This window comes from Chelmon rostratus, chromosome 17 (genome assembly GCF_017976325.1).
Source record: "Chelmon rostratus isolate fCheRos1 chromosome 17, fCheRos1.pri, whole genome shotgun sequence".
NCBI classification, from domain to species: domain Eukaryota; kingdom Metazoa; phylum Chordata; class Actinopteri; order Chaetodontiformes; family Chaetodontidae; genus Chelmon; species Chelmon rostratus.
This window is the reverse complement of record NC_055674.1, coordinates 5272794-5292555: the sequence shown is the minus strand read 5'-3', so window position 1 is coordinate 5292555 and position 19762 is coordinate 5272794. Positions and strand designations below refer to the sequence as shown.

Below are 19762 nucleotides of genomic sequence, written 5' to 3'. Positions count from 1 at the left end.
TTCAGCAGCTGACTTCTTTGCTTTTCAAAGCATTTATTTGTTGGGGAAGTTTTAGGTCCTCTTCTTTGTGACCACTTCCTATTCTTTCCATGTGGCCTGTGATGTGCAAAAACATTTCTTTTAGCAATTCTTTTTAAATAGACTTTATGCTTATTTTTGCAGATGACCTGAGAGCCATGCAGTAGGTTCCATTGTATTCACTTGGAAGTGTCTTTGTCCATCAGTGACCTCAGGCAGGCAGTCTCTGGTTAGGTAATGTACAGCTTCAGTCTTTTCATCTGTGTTTGTCATAACTTAAGCAGCTGCATATGGACAAAGTGTCATTAATTGCTTATACCGTTTAAATATCAGACCCAAGAGTGAAAACAGGATTGTGTACAGAATGTCCTCCTTTCCTGGATATCCGTTTCTCCACTCCACCAGCTTTATTCATCCATTAACAGAGTGTGCCTCCTCTAAGGGCACATTAAGACAGTTTCTGTTGCTCGAATACCTCCTAAAATGCTAAAATGTGTGCCCTCTAACACCATAGGTGGTTTTAAGTGGCGCACCAATGAGTCACAATCCTATAAGGTAGCTGAGCAGGCCGATGGGTACAGAAAAGTGTGAGTGACTCACTGTCGGTGAGTGGGTGGTCAGGTACCGAGGCTCACTTCACGAGCAGAGGAGATAATAACACACCGTCTGTACATCTCCATTCCCATTTGGGTTTGAAAATAGTCAGCCACCCCAGCTGTTAGTCATTACGCCTTGTGGTGTAGAGGAGGGAGGCGTCTGTCAGCAGGCAGATAAGGAGAGGAGGGCTTCACGCCGTGTTTTTCAGACGAGCGTTCGCTGCTCTGAAAGTTGCTGCACGGTTCATTAATCGCTGTGTATTTGCAAGCTTTTATCCACACACTGCCTTGTGAGAGAAACAAGCAGCCGACACAACCTCCCCCTCTGCGATGCTGTTTCGCTGTAGCTAATAGATGGAAACACCACATTGTTTCAGATTTGAAGCGATCTGTTACTTTTGAAACCAAATTTGCAGCCTCTCAGATGTGCTACGGCTTCATCACATCACCTGTTTCTCTCTTACAGAAGAGATCAAAGGTCGAGTACAGCTTCAGAGCAGACTGTGTTTCCACTGTGTCGCCACACTGACCCAAATCCTTGCATCCTTTTGCAGGAGAGTGTTTTTAAGCATCAGTATAGTTTGTCTGGACGGTGATAAGAACTTACTGCTGGGTATGAAGTGCATTGAAGTGCTGTCTGCAGGAGCAGGAAGTCTTCTGCATCAGACCGACTGCACAGGATCATGTTAGTTGGGATTATTCTCATACTTTACTTTGCGCCAGGTTAGTCTTTTCTGGGCAGCTACAACCAGAAGCGTTTATTCTCCCTAAACTGTAGGAGTTTGTAATCAGCCTTGAGACACAGATCATTAACTTGTAGAAGTGATGCAAGAACAGACACATTTACTAGAGCTACATGCATAGTCCTGCGGATAACAGTGACGGAACATTTTTTTTTTTACTGTCTGTCGTTCTTACTTCCTTCCTTCCACTTCGCCCCCTCTCTCCCCCTCTCTTAAACGTGTCGTGAACGCGCTCAGTGGGCTGTTATTAAATGGGCGGACTTGTAGGCGCGGTCACGTCCACAGCGGCTCGGCCGGTTTTGACGGTCACATAAAAGTGCGCGTCCCGCCGGCCGAGCGGCTTAACTCTGCCTGTACACCCCGTGAGACCAGACCGGATCGGACTGGACCGACGCCGGGATCGGAACCAGAGCCGGTGACACAGTAATGCTTTTGTTTTGTTTTGTTTTATTTGCAAGAACTGAATCCAAATTGAAAGTGTGCATGTGTGATCAAGTGCGATCCGCTGCTGCTGTTACGAGAAAGTAGGCTATAGTTTGTAGTTGGCAGCCTGACAAGTTGTAATAATTAGTGATGTGATTATGATGTTTAGATATATTATTAGTCAGTCGTCTTTCTCATGCATGCTCTTGTTGGATTAATTAAGTCACTATAAGGGCTCTCAGGTGACCTTGGTATGATGCTTTTTGAAGTGCTGGTCTCTAAGATACTGGACCGGCTTCTCTTAAAAGCGCGATGCTGCAACGCACAGCTGCGTGATGCATTCATTGTGTGTTTTTTCTCGCATGCAGACAAAACCAGCTTGAAGGCGCCCGACGGGGATCAGGGAAGCGCACGAGAACAGCGGACATCCACTGCCGAGATCACCTACAGTCAAAGGTATGCAGGCAGCAGCTTAGAGCACGCTGTGAGACACGGGGCTGGCTCGCTTGTTCGTGTGATGTTTTTGTTTCTGCTTGCTTGCTTTCTCGGAGGATCTGCATGCAGCCCGGGGCTACGTGGCCTCATGTTTTCATCCAGATCCGAATTTAGTCATATTCCCTTCCGACTGGTCACTTCTGCTGCAGCAGGATGACCCCCGCCTCCTCTTCTGCACTGCTTCCTTCATGTTTTGTCAGAAAACCGCGAGTTGGTGGATGCTGCCTCTTCTGGTGTGAAATGACAGCTGGTTTGCCTGCTTTGCTCTCTAGGTCTTTTTCACAATATTGAAATTATTATGTTGATACCTTTGATTCTGTTTTACCCCTGTTCTTCGTCTATGTATGCACTGATGTTCCCCAGACAGCCATCGTCGTTACTGTTGCCTGCCTTGCGTGGGATGCTGGCGAGTGGGAGAGCAGGAGTGGAGATTTGATGCCACTTGGCAACAGTAAGAGTGGCATAGTCAATCATGGGGGATTCATTCTTCAACTGCTGTTATATCCCACCCCATCCCCCAGGCGAGGGGGAGCCTCCGAGGTCCAGACGCGCAGAGATCATGGCCTCCCAGTCAGCTCACATCTCCCCTGACAAGCGCTTCCTCATCTTCTTTGACTTTGATGAGACCATCGTGGACGAAACCAGCGACGACATGGTGGTGCAGGCCGCCCCGGGGCAGCACCTCCCGGACTGGCTGAAGGACACCTACCAGCCCGGCCGGTACAACGAGTACATGCAGCGCGTACTGGCTTACCTGGCGGAGCAAGGCGTCACCGAAAGCGACATGCGCAACGTCATGGAGAAGCTACCGGCCACCCCCGGCATGCTCACCCTATTCCAGTATCTCCGCACCCGGCCCCAGCATGACTTTGAGGTGGTGCTGGTGTCAGACGCCAACACCTTCTTCATCGAGTCCTGGCTCCGTCGCGCCGGGGCCCGTCAGCTCTTCCACCGTATCTTCTCCAACCCGGCCACCTTTAACAGAGACGGCCGGCTGGTGATGAAGCCCTTCCACTCCCACGACTGCCAGCGGTGCCCGGACAACATGTGCAAGCAGGTGGTCGTCAGGAACTATGTGACCAGCAGGACGCAGGAGAGGGGCCGTCCGTACCAGAGGGTCTTCTACGTCGGGGACGGAGCCAACGACTTCTGCCCGGCGCTCTCCCTCGGAACCCGGGACGTGCTTTTCCCGCGGCGGGACTTCCCAATGCACCGGCTGATCACGGAGACCCACGAAGCCATGCCCGGGGAGATCAAGGCCGTCACGGTCCCGTGGGAAAGCGCGGAGGAAGTGGTGCAGCGGCTGAGGAAGCTGGTGGCAGAGTAGAGAGAGAGTGAAGGGACAATAGAGACGATTAACGGGCCAGTTGACACTTTTAGTCATATTCTCAGGTAAAATCGTCCCAGAAACTAACGTTCAAGGCAATAAAATCATTTGTACTGTCAGTGAAAATAAACTGTGTCTGTCTGGCGTGCAGCCAGCACGTGCCTCAGTCCAGCTTGTCACGTTTTGCTCCAAAGGCCAGGCTCAGTTCAACATCAGCAGGTTAATGATTATGGAGAGCTGCCACTGTCGCCCAAAGAGAGGAAATCAATAACAAATGCCGTGCTTATTTAAATATATATATAAGTGAGATTATAACATTAAAATTTGAGGGCATTTGCATATACGTGTGTCTGTATCTGTGAGTACTTTAATAGCAATATTTAAAAATGTTATGTCAACCAAGTGACTGGTTGCTCCTGATTAACAATTATAAGTGTGTTTTCTTACAAGCTGCACTTTTTTATATGAAATATTAAATTATAGTCTCAATAAATGTAATCAGGGTCTCACTGCCATCTGATAGCAATGGGCTTTTCCACAGATTTTTATCACCTTGCTTCTCAGAGCATATCTAAGTCAGAAATGTATAACTATATGACTATGACTGTGTTTGTTTGTTTGATTTGTATATCAGTCTGTTGTGTCTTTACTGTGTAGGCCAGGCCTACTGAAGAAAATATGAACACCAGCAGGAATAAAGCCATCAACTGAAACTCTGCCTGTGTTTGAATTTATAATCAAAACTCATCAGTGTATACATGGAATAATTCATAACAATCTCCCTGTCACAGAAAGGCCGCATTTTATATTTGAATAAAGCACTTTTTAAAACACTATATGCTCCACTTCTCTGAAAGTTTAGGCAAACATTAGCAAACCAGGTTAACAATGAACGTCATATGAAAGGGACATTAATTAAACACGGTTTGAAATAAAAACTTAAATGATATAGAACCTTAAGTAATGCTAATAAATGCGTACGTTTTCCCCATATTGAGATTCAGTGGTTTTCTGAGGGTTCAAGTCTTCAGTATTTACCATCAATTCCAATAGGTAAGTTTAACTGCTTTGAAAACAATAAAATACTAGTTGTGCATAATTTAATTAAATTTCACTTATGTTAGTTTGAGGAGGTTGCATATTGGGCTCACTTATTTGAACTACCTTAAATGTCAGTTGCAAATGCCCGTTTAATCAGTTATAGGTCTATACAGGCTTAGTGCGGGTTGGTAGTACTACTAAACTAAGGTAAACTAGTTGTTTTGTTCCTTCGTCACACACACACACACGGGCTTCGTTTATGATTAACTGGGCGTTATGGGTGTATTATCATGAGTGAATATTTAATGCCCTCCAGTGGTCAAAGTGCAAAACGATAGCTCTGTTTATTTTTAACCGTTGTATTGTTAAAGTGTTCACCGGAAGTTATTGTGCTATAAAGTCTGCCTTAAAGCTCGGTGGACTCAATGTATTTATTTCACGCACATTACAACATAGAGTCAGAATTAAAGTATTATATGTCACCTGCTTATGTAAAATGCAGGGCGATGCACTCACAATCTTTTGGTGAACACGTCCAGAATAAAACTAGACAACCATCTACTACATGAAAGTCAAAGCAAACGTGATGCCACACTGAAACTTCCGGTGACCACATTCAAAATAAAATTTTCAAATTTGACAAAAAGTGTAGGACCACGCTGTAATTACGAGGATATAAATGTTTTCAGATATAATGTCTTTTACGGTGTTGAAGTGAGGTATCTCTATTTCTTGCCGCGACAGCTGTGCTAGAGCGGTCGATACTATACCGTTGCCTCCTGCCATGGGGGCGATAGTGAGTATGTCGAATTCTCACCGACCGCAGGTCATTAGAAGAAGAAATCCGGAAGTAGTATCTCGTGCGCATGGCGCTATTTCGGAAATAATTTATTTGCTGAATACATACCCAACTTTTATCTTGCTTTGAAAATTAAATTTGGTGACTGCAGTGTAACAAAATACAGGTGAGTGAGGTTTGCAGCAGTAAATATATGCTTTAGTGCTGTAAGCTATCGCTAGCTAAATGGCTAAACAACAACGTAACTGAAACGTAGCCTCAGTCATTCATTTCTTTACTTGTTAGCCGACTAGCATGCTAGCTTTTGGCTCACTCATGGCATTGATAACATGAGAAAGAGTCTGTAGTGGTCGGAAATTTCTGACTTAAGTCAGCTTTTATTTTGTTTTTTCACCGACTGAAGCACCTGTAAGCGCGATAAACCGGCAGCTAACTAAATGGTGGTGTTGCTACATTGAAAGCATTAGCTCTATCGGTACCTTAAGGCACTGTTGACGGGGTAGCTAACGTTAGTCACTCGTCAACCTCATTTCAAAAACAAAGCCTAATTCACATTGCAAGGCAACTTTTCTTTTTCTCTTTTTAATTTAAGTGAAATTATTGGTATATACAGACTCACACAACACTTAACGTTTGGGTTACAAAACTGCTGTTAGCTAACGTTAACTTTATGTGTAGATGCTGTAAAACTAGCAAAGCAGAAAACAATGAAATGTAAATTTGAAATTGTTCATATGATATCCTCTCTGCGCATTAGAGAAAGACTGTATTTATATTAAAACTGCATTTATCTTTTAACTAAAATGTTAGCATTGTCTGCAGTTATGGGATCCTAATCATATCTTGGCTTTACCCATACATTAAATCCACTAAAATATGAATATTGATAAACACGTGATCTCTCTTTCAGTTCTCTACAAGATGGAGGCTGATCTGTATGATGAGTTTGGGAACTACATCGGCCCAGAGCTGGACTCTGACGATGATGAAGATGATCTGGATGCAGAGGACAGAGATGTTGACGAGGTACTCTTCAAAAGCAGTGGAACAGCTATTACCAAGTAGTTCTTCAGTTTGTTTATGCAGTATGTACAGACATGTGATTGTAATAACTTTCTTTGTGCAGGGTGATGAAGATGATGACGATGAGCCTGCTGATGCTGATGACGATGTCCCCGGTATGGAGGTGGTCCTGCATGAAGACAAGAAGTACTATCCTACAGCTGAAGAGGTTTATGGGCCCGAAGTGGAAACTATTGTCCAAGAGGAAGACACACAACCTCTTACAGGTTAGATATACAGAAGAGTGTACCCTGTATTTGGAGATTGTATGTTAAAGCATTTTGGCTACTTAATCCACATACTTGAATATGTCTGTGATGAAAATCAGAATTGGTTTGAAGTCATACACTGTTAAGGTAAACACACAAACATTTGAGTTTTCTCTCCACAGAGCCAATCATCAAACCAGTGAAGAACAAGCAGTTCACCCTGATGGAGCAGGAATTACCTGCCACTGTTTATGATATGGAGTAAGTCACCTGCATTAATATATCCATGATATCCTGCTTTCTTGCCTGAAAGTGCAAATGTTCATCCATATTGAAACTGGTGTAGTTACATTGCTCTATTCAATCTTGTGTTTTTCCCAGTGCACATTCTCCATTTCCATGTGTCTGCTGTGTGTCTTTCAAGCTGATATATCTCTCCTCTCTCGGCAGATTCCTTGCGGATCTGATGGACGGTCCTGAGCTAATCCGTAACGTCACCCTTTGTGGTCACCTTCATCACGGCAAGGTTAGAGCCTCCTTTACAGCTGCTTCTGGCTCAGTTTCTCTTTTAGCTGCTGTGACTCATGAGGATCTAATGTATATGTTTATTCCATTCAGACCTGTTTTGTGGACTGCCTGATTGAACAAACACATCCAGAAATCAGGAAGAGAGATGATGTGGATGTGAGTTTTGACTGTATTAATAAGCACATCTTTGGCATTTATTACACTTCCACATATGACAGCAGAAACTAACATGATTTTTTACTTTTTTCAGCTCCGATACACAGACATCCTCTTCACAGAACAGGAGGTGAGTGCTTTGGTTGAACTGTGGCATAATGAAGACACTCAATTGCAGATTGAAAGTAAGTTTTGCAATGATAGAAATATGTTTCCTTCCTGCATAGGTGAAATTCTATCTTGTGCTTTTTCATAGAGAGGAGTTGGTATCAAGAGTACCCCCGTCACAATGGTCCTGCCAGACTCCAGAGGCAAATCTTACCTTTTCAACATCATGGATACACCAGGTATTGTGTGTCAGCTGAATGCTTTGATTCCTGAATGTATGTTTTGATGTATCATAGCAGAAAGTGATGCGAAACCTTTTGTCTCCCTCAAAGGTCACGTGAACTTCTCTGACGAGGTCACATCCAGCATCCGGATCTCAGACGGTGTTGTCCTCTTCATAGACGCAGCAGAAGGAGTGAGTCACTTATTTTTTCTTTTTTATCTTCGCCCACTCCTGCACTCTCTCTGCACCCGTGTCTGCATTCTTCAGGGTTCTATATAACCCGGACCTTTGTGTACCTCTGCCCAGGTGATGCTGAACACAGAGCGTCTGATCAAACACGCTGTTCAGGAGCGTATGGCCATCACCATCTGCATCAACAAGGTGGACCGGCTCATTGTGGAGCTCAAATTGCCTCCCACAGATGCCTATTATAAACTTCGCCACATTGTGGATGAGGTCAATGGTTTGCTCAGGTAATACTGGAAACCCAGAACGTCCACAGTGTCTAGAGAGTGAAAGTTTTCATGGGATGTGATGGGTTAATTTTTCATTGAAAGCAGTTATTAAATGAAAGGCATTCTTGACATTGTCGAGTCATAAAGTGTTTTTAACATTTAGAGGAATGTTCTCCTTTGCATAGCCATGCTGCCTTTTTCCTTTAGTGACAAAGTCAGACATTTCATGGTTGGTCATCTCTCTTCCTTCTCAGCACATACTCCACAGATGAGAACTTGGTGGTGTCTCCTCTCCTTGGAAACGTGTGCTTCGCTAGCTCTCAGTACAGTATCTGTTTCACCCTGGGTTCCTTTGCAAAGATCTACTCAGACACCTACGGTAGGACAACTCTTCAGCACATGCTCTCAGACAGTGGACACTTTTTCTCATCTCATGCTTAATGGTGTCAATAAGTTATTATCTAACTCCTCTCTTTGTGTTTGCAGGAGACATAAACTATAATGAGTTTGCCAAGCGGCTTTGGGGAGACATTTATTTCAATCCCAAAACGTGAGTGACTAATTTGGATTTCAACACAATGCTAATATTTCATCCTCCTCCTTTAGCTCATTCTTATACTGTCCCTAATTTCTTTTCTTCTGTTTAGGCGCAAGTTCACAAAGAAAGCTCCCAGCAGCAATTCTCAGCGCAGCTTTGTGGAATTTGTCCTGGAACCCCTCTACAAGATTCTCTCACAGGTTGTCTAAATGTGTAACAAGGCAACATGGCTAGCTCAGTACCTCCAGGCCCCATCAGGCTCTGGCTGACTTGCAGACCTCAGTGTGTAATCCTCACCCAAATCCTCTTTGTGTGTAGGTGGTTGGGGATGTGGACACATCTCTCCCCAGAGTTCTGGATGAGCTGGGGATCCACCTGACTAAAGAGGAACTGAAGCTGAACATTAGACCCTTGCTGAGGCTGGTCTGTAACCGCTTCTTTGGAGAGTTCACTGGTAGGGTTTAATTAGTTTTCATCTATCGACTTCTCTTTGCTTGTGTTACTGTTTTGTTCTGATTTTGCCGTTGTATATGAAGCATTTTGCTTTTATAGGTACAGTATAAAGTAATAATGTCTGCAGAGACTCTCAGAGCCACTGTGTTCTTCTTACAGCTTTACTCAATTTATCTGCTCACGGTTATCGTTTTAGTAAGACGATAAATAATCTGTCTTTGGTAAACATGTACAGTCAAGCATGAATCTCTTCCCTGCAGGCTTTGTGGACATGTGTGTACAACACATCCCCTCACCACAAGAGGGGGCTAAGAACAAGATAGAGCACACGTACACTGGAGGTCTGGACTCAGACCTGGGGGAGGCCATGGCAGAGTGCGACCCTGATGTGAGTATAATGGAGGCAAAGCAGGCATCTTCTGTTTATTGGCTGGTGAGAAGCAGACACGCCAGTTAACCACAAATAGCTGCAATCTGTTCCTAGTCAAGTCAAAGACGTCAATAGTGTAATTCCAGCAGCTCTCACAAATTAAGCCAACAGGCTGTTTTAATTGGCTTGAAATGAGTGAGCAGTTGAATAAGCCAATGTCAGACAATGCTGGACATTGATCACAGTTTTCCAAGTTCCATTTAAAAGTCTCACTGCCTTTTGCATAAGCCCTCTTATATTTCTTTAGGAAGAAACGTCACATTCCAGTGGTAAGACTGTCCTGCCCTATTTTCTGTCTCTCTCTTATCCCTCTTTCCTGTCATCGCATGTCTCTCACCCTCAGGGCCCTTTGATGTGCCACACCACTAAGATGTACAGCACAGAGGATGGGGTTCAGTTCCATGCGTTTGGCAGAGTGCTGAGCGGGACAATTCAGGCAGGCCAGCCGGTCAAGGTTTTAGGAGAGAACTACACCCTTGAAGATGAGGAGGATTCTCAGGTCTGCACTGTGGGCCGTCTCTGGATTTCAGTTGCCAGGTACACTGCAGGGTTGTGGTTACCCATGTTTGTAGAGTCAGAAATTGGTCACTGGTTGCATTAAATCTTACTGTTCCAAATGCATTTTTAGATACCAAATTGAAGTGAACCGCGTGCCTGCTGGCAACTGGGTTCTAATCGAAGGCTGTGATCAGCCGATCGTCAAGACCGCCACAATCACAGAGCCCAGAGGGAACGAAGAGGTGAGACGTATGAGAGAATTAGCAGTGAAATCTTTAAAAAAAAAAAAAAAAAACACCTAATCAGAAACAGCATAGTCACGCTTTTTATTTTCTCTAACAGGCTCAGATTTTCAGGCCGCTGAAGTTCAACACAGCTTCAGTTATAAAGATTGCAGTGGAGCCCGTCAACCCATCAGAGCTACCGAAAATGTTGGACGGACTGAGGAAGGTCAACAAGAGCTATCCGTCTCTCACCACAAAGGTACAGTAGAGGGTCCAGTAGTGCAAGATCAGAAAGGGTTTTACCTTTTTTATGCTTGTAAATTAAAATCCCCTGAAGCACAGACTGAACAAACTACTAAATGTCCATTTATAACTGAGATTGCATTTTATACAATTCAGGTTACACATCTATCTAACAGCCTCCTAACATACACTAAATTGCTTAAATTATAATTGACCTTCCTGTGTGTGTGTGTGTGTGTGTGTGTGTGTGTGTGTGTGTGTGTGTGTGTGTGTGTGTGTGTGTGTGTGTGCGTGTGTGCGTGCGTGTGTGTGTGTCTGTCTGTCTTTCAGGTGGAGGAGTCTGGAGAGCATGTCATCTTAGGGACAGGAGAGCTCTACCTGGACTGCGTCATGCACGACCTGCGCAAGATGTACTCCGAAATCGACATTAAAGTAATTTTTCTCCATTTGTTATCACACAGCATCTTTGGCTTCTGTTCATGCAGTGAAAGAAACCCTTCAGGAACTCCTTTTGAAGTACAAAAATGTGTAAAACAATAACATCATATGATTATAACATGATATTTGAATCAATTAATGATATTAAACGAATGCCCTGCTAATTATAATTTATTCATGCGACAATATGCTGTAGGTGTTTTGTTTTTTTTTCATTTAGTATTTTCATTTAATACTTACAAACCTCTGTCTTTTTTATGTATAAAATGACAAAAAACGGCCAAACTTGGAGGTGCCGTTGGTTTCTTTGTGTCATTATGCTCATCTTTATTTGCAGGTCGCCGACCCCGTTGTGACTTTCTGTGAAACAGTTGTGGAGACATCATCACTCAAGTGCTTTGCTGAAACGCCCAACAAAAAGTGTGTTTAACACAATATTTTTCAACCATAACCATACGAGTAGAAATACAAGAAAGTTTTCTTTCTTCATTATTAAGTCATAACTCACAGCTCTGCAGTAATTTTCTCTGAAAGTTTCTCATTTCTGACATGAACTGATGTATTTCCCATTGGGGAGTTAAATTTGTGCACAGTTTGGAGTCACTGTCACTGTTGGTTCTTCCCTCCGGTCGAGTGTCTCCCCAATCCAGAATGAGTGATTGACAGCTGTGTGATGTGATTGACAGGAATAAGATCACTATGATTGCTGAGCCCTTGGAGAAGGGGCTGGCTGAGGACATCGAGAACGAAGTGGTGCAGATCACATGGAACAGGTATGATGTAGAAGATATTGCTGTCACACTATAAAACTTTAAGTGATCTCTTAATTAATTGAATTGATTTGGTGTGCCCTTCATATTTCACATATCTGTAGATTTCCAGTCTGATATGGGGGTAGCCTTATTAATTTCTCCATATTTCAGTGTCACTCTGACGCATCATTCATTCTCATTATTCCCTCGGTTTGCAGAGATAAATGAGCAGGCGTATGAGAATGATGATTGGTTCTTAAATTAAAGGCCGTCATTGAAGAAGGTAGAGCGGTATAGAAATGTCCAGGGCTCAAATACTCATTTAAAAAGTGCGGTAGATGGATTTGTTGGTAATATTTCTCTTAACTCCATTGCTGTCTTACCCAGTGTTCTACAATTCATCGTGCATAGACCAGGATGTGTGAACTCTCTGATGTGTCTACCTTTAATCTACATTTGTAGGTTGGACATGGAAGCTATAACCATGTGCTGCAGCTTGATAACAGTACTTTAAATCAGTCTAGTATGTCTTTAATTTAATTTCGATTTCATTTAGCTCTCATTTTTTGTGCAAAACTGGTCGAACTACATGACAATAAGTCTCAAAGTCGAGTCAGATGGCCCACATTAACTTATTCAGACAAACTGTAACCATCTTCATCTGCTTCATCTTTTCAGTTTGAAACTCCTGGATGCAAGAAATGCTGTATATAAAAGCAAAGTTCATTACTGATACATAATTTTATGTAGAGATTGTACAGTCGATGCACAGTAGAGCGTTTCTGTATTTGAATATTTAAGCAGAGTAAAGGACAGCCTTCTACTTTGTGACAAGTGTGTGCTCATTGAAAAACCTTTTTCGGTATATTGATCAGTTCACTCACACTAATTGAATCATGCACTAAAAGCATGCATGAAATTTCCCGTCCCCGTGACTCGATTAGTGTGTGCGTGTGTGTCTGTGTGTGTGTTCTGCTCGAGAGCGACTTCCTGTCAGTACCCGACTCATCTGTTAGGCCATCTGGACCCAGCGGTGCCAGCATGCAGTAGCAATTCCAGAGAAGTGACATACTTCACACACCATTAAGCCGAACCTTCGCTCTACTCCTCCTCTTCCATTAACCCCTCTGCCCCCTGATCAACCAATCTCCTTAATGTTCCAGGTGACATAATGTGCAGACCTACTTTTAACCAGTGGCTGTTTCCTCACGGCAGGAAGAAGCTGGGAGAGTTTTTCCAGACAAAGTACGACTGGGATCTGCTGGCTGCCAGGTCTATCTGGGCCTTCGGGCCGGACACCACGGGACCAAACATCCTTGTAGACGACACATTGCCCTCTGAGGTCAGTTTAGGCAGCTGAACCACATCTAAGCAGGTTGTATGGAGAAAAGTTTACAATGAAGTTTGAGATGCCATAAAAGAAAAAATCTGTTCTGAAATTACATGAAAGTGTGAGTCAGTACTTAAAATAATATAAACTGCATTTGTTTACACTTTATTATTTACACAGCACATCTGTTTACATGTGTTAAACAGAATAAAGCTCTCACATGAGATTTGGCTTAACAACACATCCCATCACATAACACTTTTTGTCACTGACCCTGGATGTCTTTTTTCCCTCTGTAGGTGGACAAGGCGCTGCTCGGCTCAGTCAAAGACAGCATCGTTCAGGGCTTCCAGTGGGGCACCAGGGAGGGGCCGTTGTGTGACGAGCGTAAGTTCTCACCTCCGAAACATGTTGGTTTTAGGTGTTCTCTGTACTGCTGTTTGTTAGGATAACTCAAGTCTTTCTGCTGCTCTCAGCCATCAGGAACGTCAAGTTTAAGATCCTGGACGCAGTCATCGGTCAGGAGCCCCTCCACAGAGGAGGAGGCCAGGTCATCCCTACAGCCAGGAGAGTGGTGTACTCTGCCTTCCTCATGGTGAGATCACCCCCCCCTAAGCCTTTTGTTCTCTTCATCTTCCATTTGCTCCTCCAGACTTTCCTTTCATCCTCACTTTCTTTAATATTCCATTACCTTGATTACAGTTTATGATTTTGCTGACATGCGTTCTTTTTTCATTTTAGTGTGATAACTTTCCTCCATCAAAATTTTGGCTTCTTTCCTCGTCTCCTGTCACTGCTCTTATCATAAATCCATGGGTCAGCTGGACATGGCTCAGCCATACTGTGTCTCCAGGCTTTTGTCCTCTCTGATGTGTGGGCTCCTCTTGTGTCACAGGCTACTCCAAGGTTGATGGAGCCCTATTACTTTGTGGAGGTCCAGGCTCCAGCTGATTGTGTATCTGCTGTCTACACAGTGCTGGCTCGAAGAAGGTTGGTGTCCTCTCTTCAGTCCTCATATCTAATATCAAAACCTGCCTGACATCTGACAGTGCACTGACATTCCCTGATATGTCTTTAGCCTCAATGCAAATGGTTTTGTTTGAAATACAGCAATTTAAGTTTTTAAAAATGTGGTCCTGCTTGTCGTCGAACAGGGGTCACGTCACCCAGGATGCACCTATTCCAGGATCTCCTCTCTACACCATTAAGGCTTTCATCCCCGCCATCGACTCCTTCGGCTTTGAGACTGACCTTCGCACACATACGCAGGGACAGGCCTTTGCTCTGTCTGTGTTCCACCACTGGCAGGTACACAAACCAGCCTTACTTCTAACATTAGGCGGGCTTCCATCCAAATGTAACACAAATTTCAACCAAATTTACAGGAAATTGCAAAAAAAAAATGCAAGTGAATGCATTTCCAGCCACGACCGCATGTGACTATTAGAAGTTGAGAGTTTTTTTTTTTTAGATATTTCTTTCAATTTTTCCAGCTTTTTTAATGTTCATATTGAAAATGCACATAAGACACTTTTGTCAGTGAAATAGAATAATATCCAAATTATTTTAAGGACAGGTGCACCGGTCTTTAAACAGTATTTACATATGTATTTACCATATGTACATTACAAGAGTTATTGGTCACTGTAATTGTGTATGTGGCTGTGAAGAGATCCCGTCCTAATGCAACTTCACTGGAAGTGATGGCCCGAACAAAATCTGCCGTCATTGTTCTGTGTCAAAATGACTTCTGAATTACGTCTGAAGCAAAAATGAGGCTTAAACACTCCAAATCAGACAAAACAAGCAGGCATTTTCCAAAGTCTTTCAAGTGCAAATACATTCTTTTGTTTTGCTCTCCCTCTAATGCAGCTCCGCAAAGAAACACCGGGGGGACTTTGTACCAAAAAGACTGTAACTTAAAAGAATAATACCCACTTGGTTTGACTAACTGGCTGCTGAAACCTCATATTGGCTTCAAACTAACTTAACAAGAGGATTGTGGATTTCATCCTTCATCACTTTCATTGACACACTGAAAGGGGAGCGGGATGATCACAGCAATAATAATAATAACATTTGTTATTGTATTACACATTGGCTTGGGAGTCATATTTTCAGGCAGGCATGAAAAATGATAACCTATCCTTTAAAGACTCATGCCGAGTACCTTTTAAATGTGGCCACATTTGCAATATTTGTAAGTGCAATGGGTCGGCTCTGTTCAGAGGACGGATCTGATTTTTTTGTGTCTGTAAATTTGGTATCCACCTGTCACCCTCACTCATGCTCACACGCACAAATACCGTCACTCATTTATTTACTCAGATGCACCATCTTTCACATAGACGAAACTGTGGCAGCTCGTGCAGCAGAGTGACCAGCCTCATGTGCATGTCTGCCACTTCGGCTGAATTGCTTTTGATGTGGAGTCGAGTGGAGTGTTGAGTCATTAAGTTTTAAGTATAATGTGGCTGTCTCCGTCCCTGCCTGCCATGTGTGACGCGTGTTTGTGTCTGCACTCTGCAGAGCTGTGTCAGTGAAAATTAACTCCATTTAGGAAGGATTAATACTTTACGGCAAAGTCATTCATCTGGAAGAAGAAAAGGTTTTCCTCAGTGCAAATATTTAATGTTTTATCCTCCTAACTTATGTGTTATCCCCTTGAGGTGAAAATGGAAGTGTTAGACAAGAAACCAGACATGAATTATTTATTTATGCCCATGTCCAAACACTGGGAAAAAAAGATGTTGCTATAGAGAGTTCCTTTGGGAATATACAGAATAAATGAAAACCAGTGTTGACATTTTTCAGAACCACAGATTTGTCAAGCGTGTGTTAAGACATTTCTACTATAATGCTGTACACTCATTTATAATTTATCTGTCATTGGGGTTGTGTCATGGGATTTTTCAAGCTCAAATCATGACACACAATTTGTTTTGTGAACGAGCACTAAATAGTAAGCAATGCATTTTAAAAAAAATCAGATTTCCCTCAGGATTATTCCTGAAATTCATCTGAAATAGAGTTTTACTTTGACTTCCTGTCATTATCATGATGATTTACTTCTGTATCGCCCAGTCCTGAAAGAGAAAATGTACCTTGTTCCCGCAAGACACCCCTGGGGTCCAATACCAATCACCTTGGCCATCTCTCCAGTTATTGTCTAAATGGAGTTTGTACCTGATGCAATCAACACTGACAGAAATGAATCCTGTCTAACTGCCCTGGCAAATAAGAATAACACAAAAGTCCCTGAACTGTGTGTTAGCCCCATTAAACTCAAGAGGCCATATTGTGTCTCCCTCATTAGTTTGATTATGTACCGCCGGTATTGGCATGCAAACAGCACAGTGCGGAGTTACTGTCATTAGCATCTCTCATCCATCTGTTGATTGAGCTTCAGCCACTCCATTGATTATTATTTCCTTTTTCCTCCCATTTTAATCTGCCCTATAGGCTGGGAACATCTTCTTCAATCTACCCTTCTTATTTCAGATTCAACATCCCTAACAAGTCCTCTCTTCCTCACCCTCTTTTCTCCCTGCATTTAGGGTGAATGTATGATATATCCATGACAATGAGATCCCTTTGTGAAGGTCGTACTATAAGCTCCTTAAGAAAATGGATTTAGTGAGTCATTCTAACAGCCTGTGAACTCTCACTTCTTCCTCTCACTCAACCTGCTAACACTGCATTGATGCTGCGTTGGTCACAAACTGAAGGAGTGACAGCTCTTTCCATCACGCTGATGGACGCACTCCTGACTCAGTAACAACGGGACAGACTCGCAGCTGAATCAGATATTTGGTGAAAGGTCGGAGCCACTATTAGAAGTGTCCACTCAGTTTGTTAATGCTCAAACTGTGATGTGTGTTTCATGTTGGCAGATTGTGCTTGGCTGGATACAAATGGAGAGACTTCCCCTGTTGGCCAGTCGTAGCTGACATTCGCTCCTTGTCTCTGGGTTAACGAGATTTTATATTTCCCTCCAGATCGTCCCTGGTGACCCTCTGGACAAGAGTATTGTGATCAGACCTCTTGAGCCTCAACCTGCCCCCCACCTGGCCAGAGAGTTCATGATCAAGACCCGAAGGCGCAAGGTGAGCCTTTGTTTCCTGTTAATCACATGCTTTTTGATAAATTTCCTTTTTTGCTTTACTGATATCCGGTTTTTGTTGTTCTGCAGGGTCTGAGCGAGGATGTGAGTATCAGCAAGTTCTTCGACGATCCTATGTTGTTGGAGCTGGCCAAACAGGACGTGGTGCTTAATTACCCAATGTGAGACAGCAGCACTGACTGCAAGCCATACCTGCAGCCAAACACCAAAACCTCCTCTAGTTACTCAACAGTAAATCCTGCCTTTTTTAAAGGATGTTTAGGGTGTAATCTCACAACAATAATCCAAAAAAGATTTTCATAGACCCAGAATCTCCATTGCTATTTTTTTAGCTTCTTCGATTCCCTAATGGAAATTCCCGACCAACAGTTTTTAAAAGTGGAGATCACCTGAATGAATCATTGGACTGATGGAAACCGTGAGAATACACAGCCCTGGCTGTAACAGGAGAGTTGTTGCCCTTTCCTTTTGGAGAGCAGCTGTATTTGTCAAAGATGGCAGCAGTTTGTTGCGCCTCATCTCTCTTTGTGTATTTTTGTTTTTTACATGTACAAATTATCGCTGTTTTTGTAGAATAAGATAACTTAGAAGGCTTTTTTAAAAAGAAAGTGGATGTCATTGATCTGGTGTAAGTCTGAATAAAAGAAGTCTTTGTGGTTCAAAGAAAGATGTTTCATTGTTTCCCTACTTTTCTCAGACCAGAAAGAAACCACATCCTCACAATTATGCTACTGTTGCGGGCACGTGTAGTTGATATATAGATGGAGTTAGTACGCAGTTGTCAGTCGGGAAGCTCGGGTGTGGTGGACTCAGTTCCCTGAGGGGTGAGAGTCATGTGAGGTTGGAGCTTTGCTGCTGGTTTGAGTGATTGTTGTCCCTGTTTGGGACGCTGTGTGGAGGGTGACTGATTAACATACTGTGGGATGGTTGGAGGCAGGCGGAGAGAAACCAAAAGTTAGGGTCACATGACTGAATAAAGATGTCAAAGATGATGGATGTCAGTCCAGAGATATTTTGAACATGTTGAACTCCAGTGAGAGAGAAATTTACCCCCGGGGATACTTCTGCAGATGCAAGGGGCAAGATTGTGGGGTAGCTTAACTTAGACCATGTCCTTGTATTTGTCATTCCGAGGAAAATAATCACACAGAAAGGATTAAAAATTATTGTGAGGTTGATCTCCAGTAGCGACATAACAGCAGCCAAAAGTAAGGGGTTCAAATGTTTATTCAAATTAGGAACTTTTAAGTGGTAAACCATGACTTCCTGTTTCCCTGGGGTATAAAATATGAGGCGACACAATCCAAATTCCCTTTGCCATTCATCACTTTTGGAAAGACCCGAGATCACAGTGACAACGTGTGTCAAAAAGACAAGAAAATCACTAAAGGGTTGAAAATACCTATTTACAATAACTCAGAAGTTTAAAGCGACAGGAGGTGTTAAGAATCAGGCTGGAGGACAACATGTGCACATTGACTCCACACACTGTGAAGAGGTTGGTGCAGCTGGCAACAGAAGGATCACAGCTGGAGAATGGAGGTTGGAAAGTCTCCAAAACTGCCATCGGATCACACCTACATCACCACAAGTTGTTTCAGAGGCTCGCCAGGAAAAAACCTCTGCTGTCAATCAATCCTTACTAAAGCTCCTACAGTTTGCCTTTCAGCGGGACCAGGCTGTATGGCAACAAACGTTAAAGGTGGGTTTGGCCTGGACAAAAAGATACCTAATGCCTACTTTGAAGTATGATGATGGATCTTTGATGTTGTGGGGCTGTTTTTCCATCCAAAGGCTCTGGACATCTTGTTAGATTAGATGACATCATGAACTTAAAACTGGCCTTCCAGCAGGACTGTGATCCAAAGCACACCTCAAAATCTGCACACAAATTGGTCACCAAAGGCAGAGCAAAGGTTTTGCCATGGCCATCACCGTCCCCTGACCTAAACCCAACAGATAACCTGTGGGATGAGCTGAGGAGACGAGTCCACATGCATCAACTTCTGAAGGCTCTGGAGGGATTCTGCATCTTAACCAACCTCATCGTGCATTATAGAAGAAGACTCACATAATAGTGAGTGAAGGCGTGTCAATAATTGTACACGTGTATTTTTAAGAAAATACTCGTTTTGTGATAGAAACTGAATGTTTCTTTCAACATTGTTCCGGCAATCAAAGGTTAGATTTTTGGTAATATTTTAAATGAAAGATCAGGAGGATAAACAATAAATATTCTTTGCATCTCCTTTTGCTCATTTTTACTAAAGGCTGCCCTTGTCACCTGCAGGAAGTAACAAAATATGGAAGCGCCAATGCAAACTGCACACTGGGTCTTTGTCTGAATCCACAGTGGAGAAGTGGATCATGCTGCAGGAGCGGTTCGAGAGGTAATACCTGCTGTGAAACTTATCACCGTGCACCGTAACCGACATGATTTCAAGCTGACCACGGCCACTGTTCTCTGCGAGAGATGAAGCTGCCAGCCTCTCCAGCCCGCAGGTGACAGGTTTTTGATTGTTCAGAAGTATATATCGAGTGGATAATCAC

At 43.2% G+C, this 19762-nt stretch overlaps 2 protein-coding genes across 3 annotated transcripts; both read left to right on the top strand.

Annotated features, from left to right (window-relative positions):
- Positions 1-1143: 1143 nt before the first annotated feature.
- On the top strand, positions 1144-4387 carry phospho1 (phosphoethanolamine/phosphocholine phosphatase 1). Of its 2 annotated transcripts, none has more exons than XM_041957446.1 (3): positions 1144-1780; positions 2149-2236; positions 2797-4387. In XM_041957446.1, exon 3 carries the CDS (start codon positions 2835-2837, stop codon positions 3600-3602), a length of 768 nt encoding a protein of 255 aa, XP_041813380.1. In that variant the 5' UTR covers positions 1144-1780; positions 2149-2236; positions 2797-2834; the 3' UTR covers positions 3603-4387. The 2 variants fall into 2 exon arrangements, with proteins under 2 accessions (XP_041813380.1, XP_041813378.1); XM_041957444.1 differs by having other exon boundaries at positions 2639-4387.
- A 1095-nt stretch (positions 4388-5482) lies between these two features.
- eftud2 (elongation factor Tu GTP binding domain containing 2) lies at positions 5483-17873 on the top strand. Its single transcript, XM_041956332.1, has 28 exons — positions 5483-5608; positions 6353-6468; positions 6569-6731; positions 6896-6974; positions 7164-7239; positions 7332-7397; positions 7492-7527; positions 7654-7744; positions 7838-7920; positions 8035-8201; positions 8438-8562; positions 8670-8733; positions 8831-8921; positions 9040-9175; positions 9435-9562; positions 9948-10141; positions 10233-10344; positions 10445-10585; positions 10900-11001; positions 11345-11427; positions 11694-11780; positions 12975-13101; positions 13389-13476; positions 13566-13684; positions 13985-14079; positions 14244-14397; positions 17088-17195; positions 17282-17873. Exons 2-28 carry the CDS (start codon positions 6364-6366, stop codon positions 17375-17377), a joined length of 2916 nt encoding a protein of 971 aa, XP_041812266.1. The 5' UTR covers positions 5483-5608; positions 6353-6363; the 3' UTR covers positions 17378-17873.
- The last annotated feature ends 1889 nt before the right edge of the window (positions 17874-19762 follow it).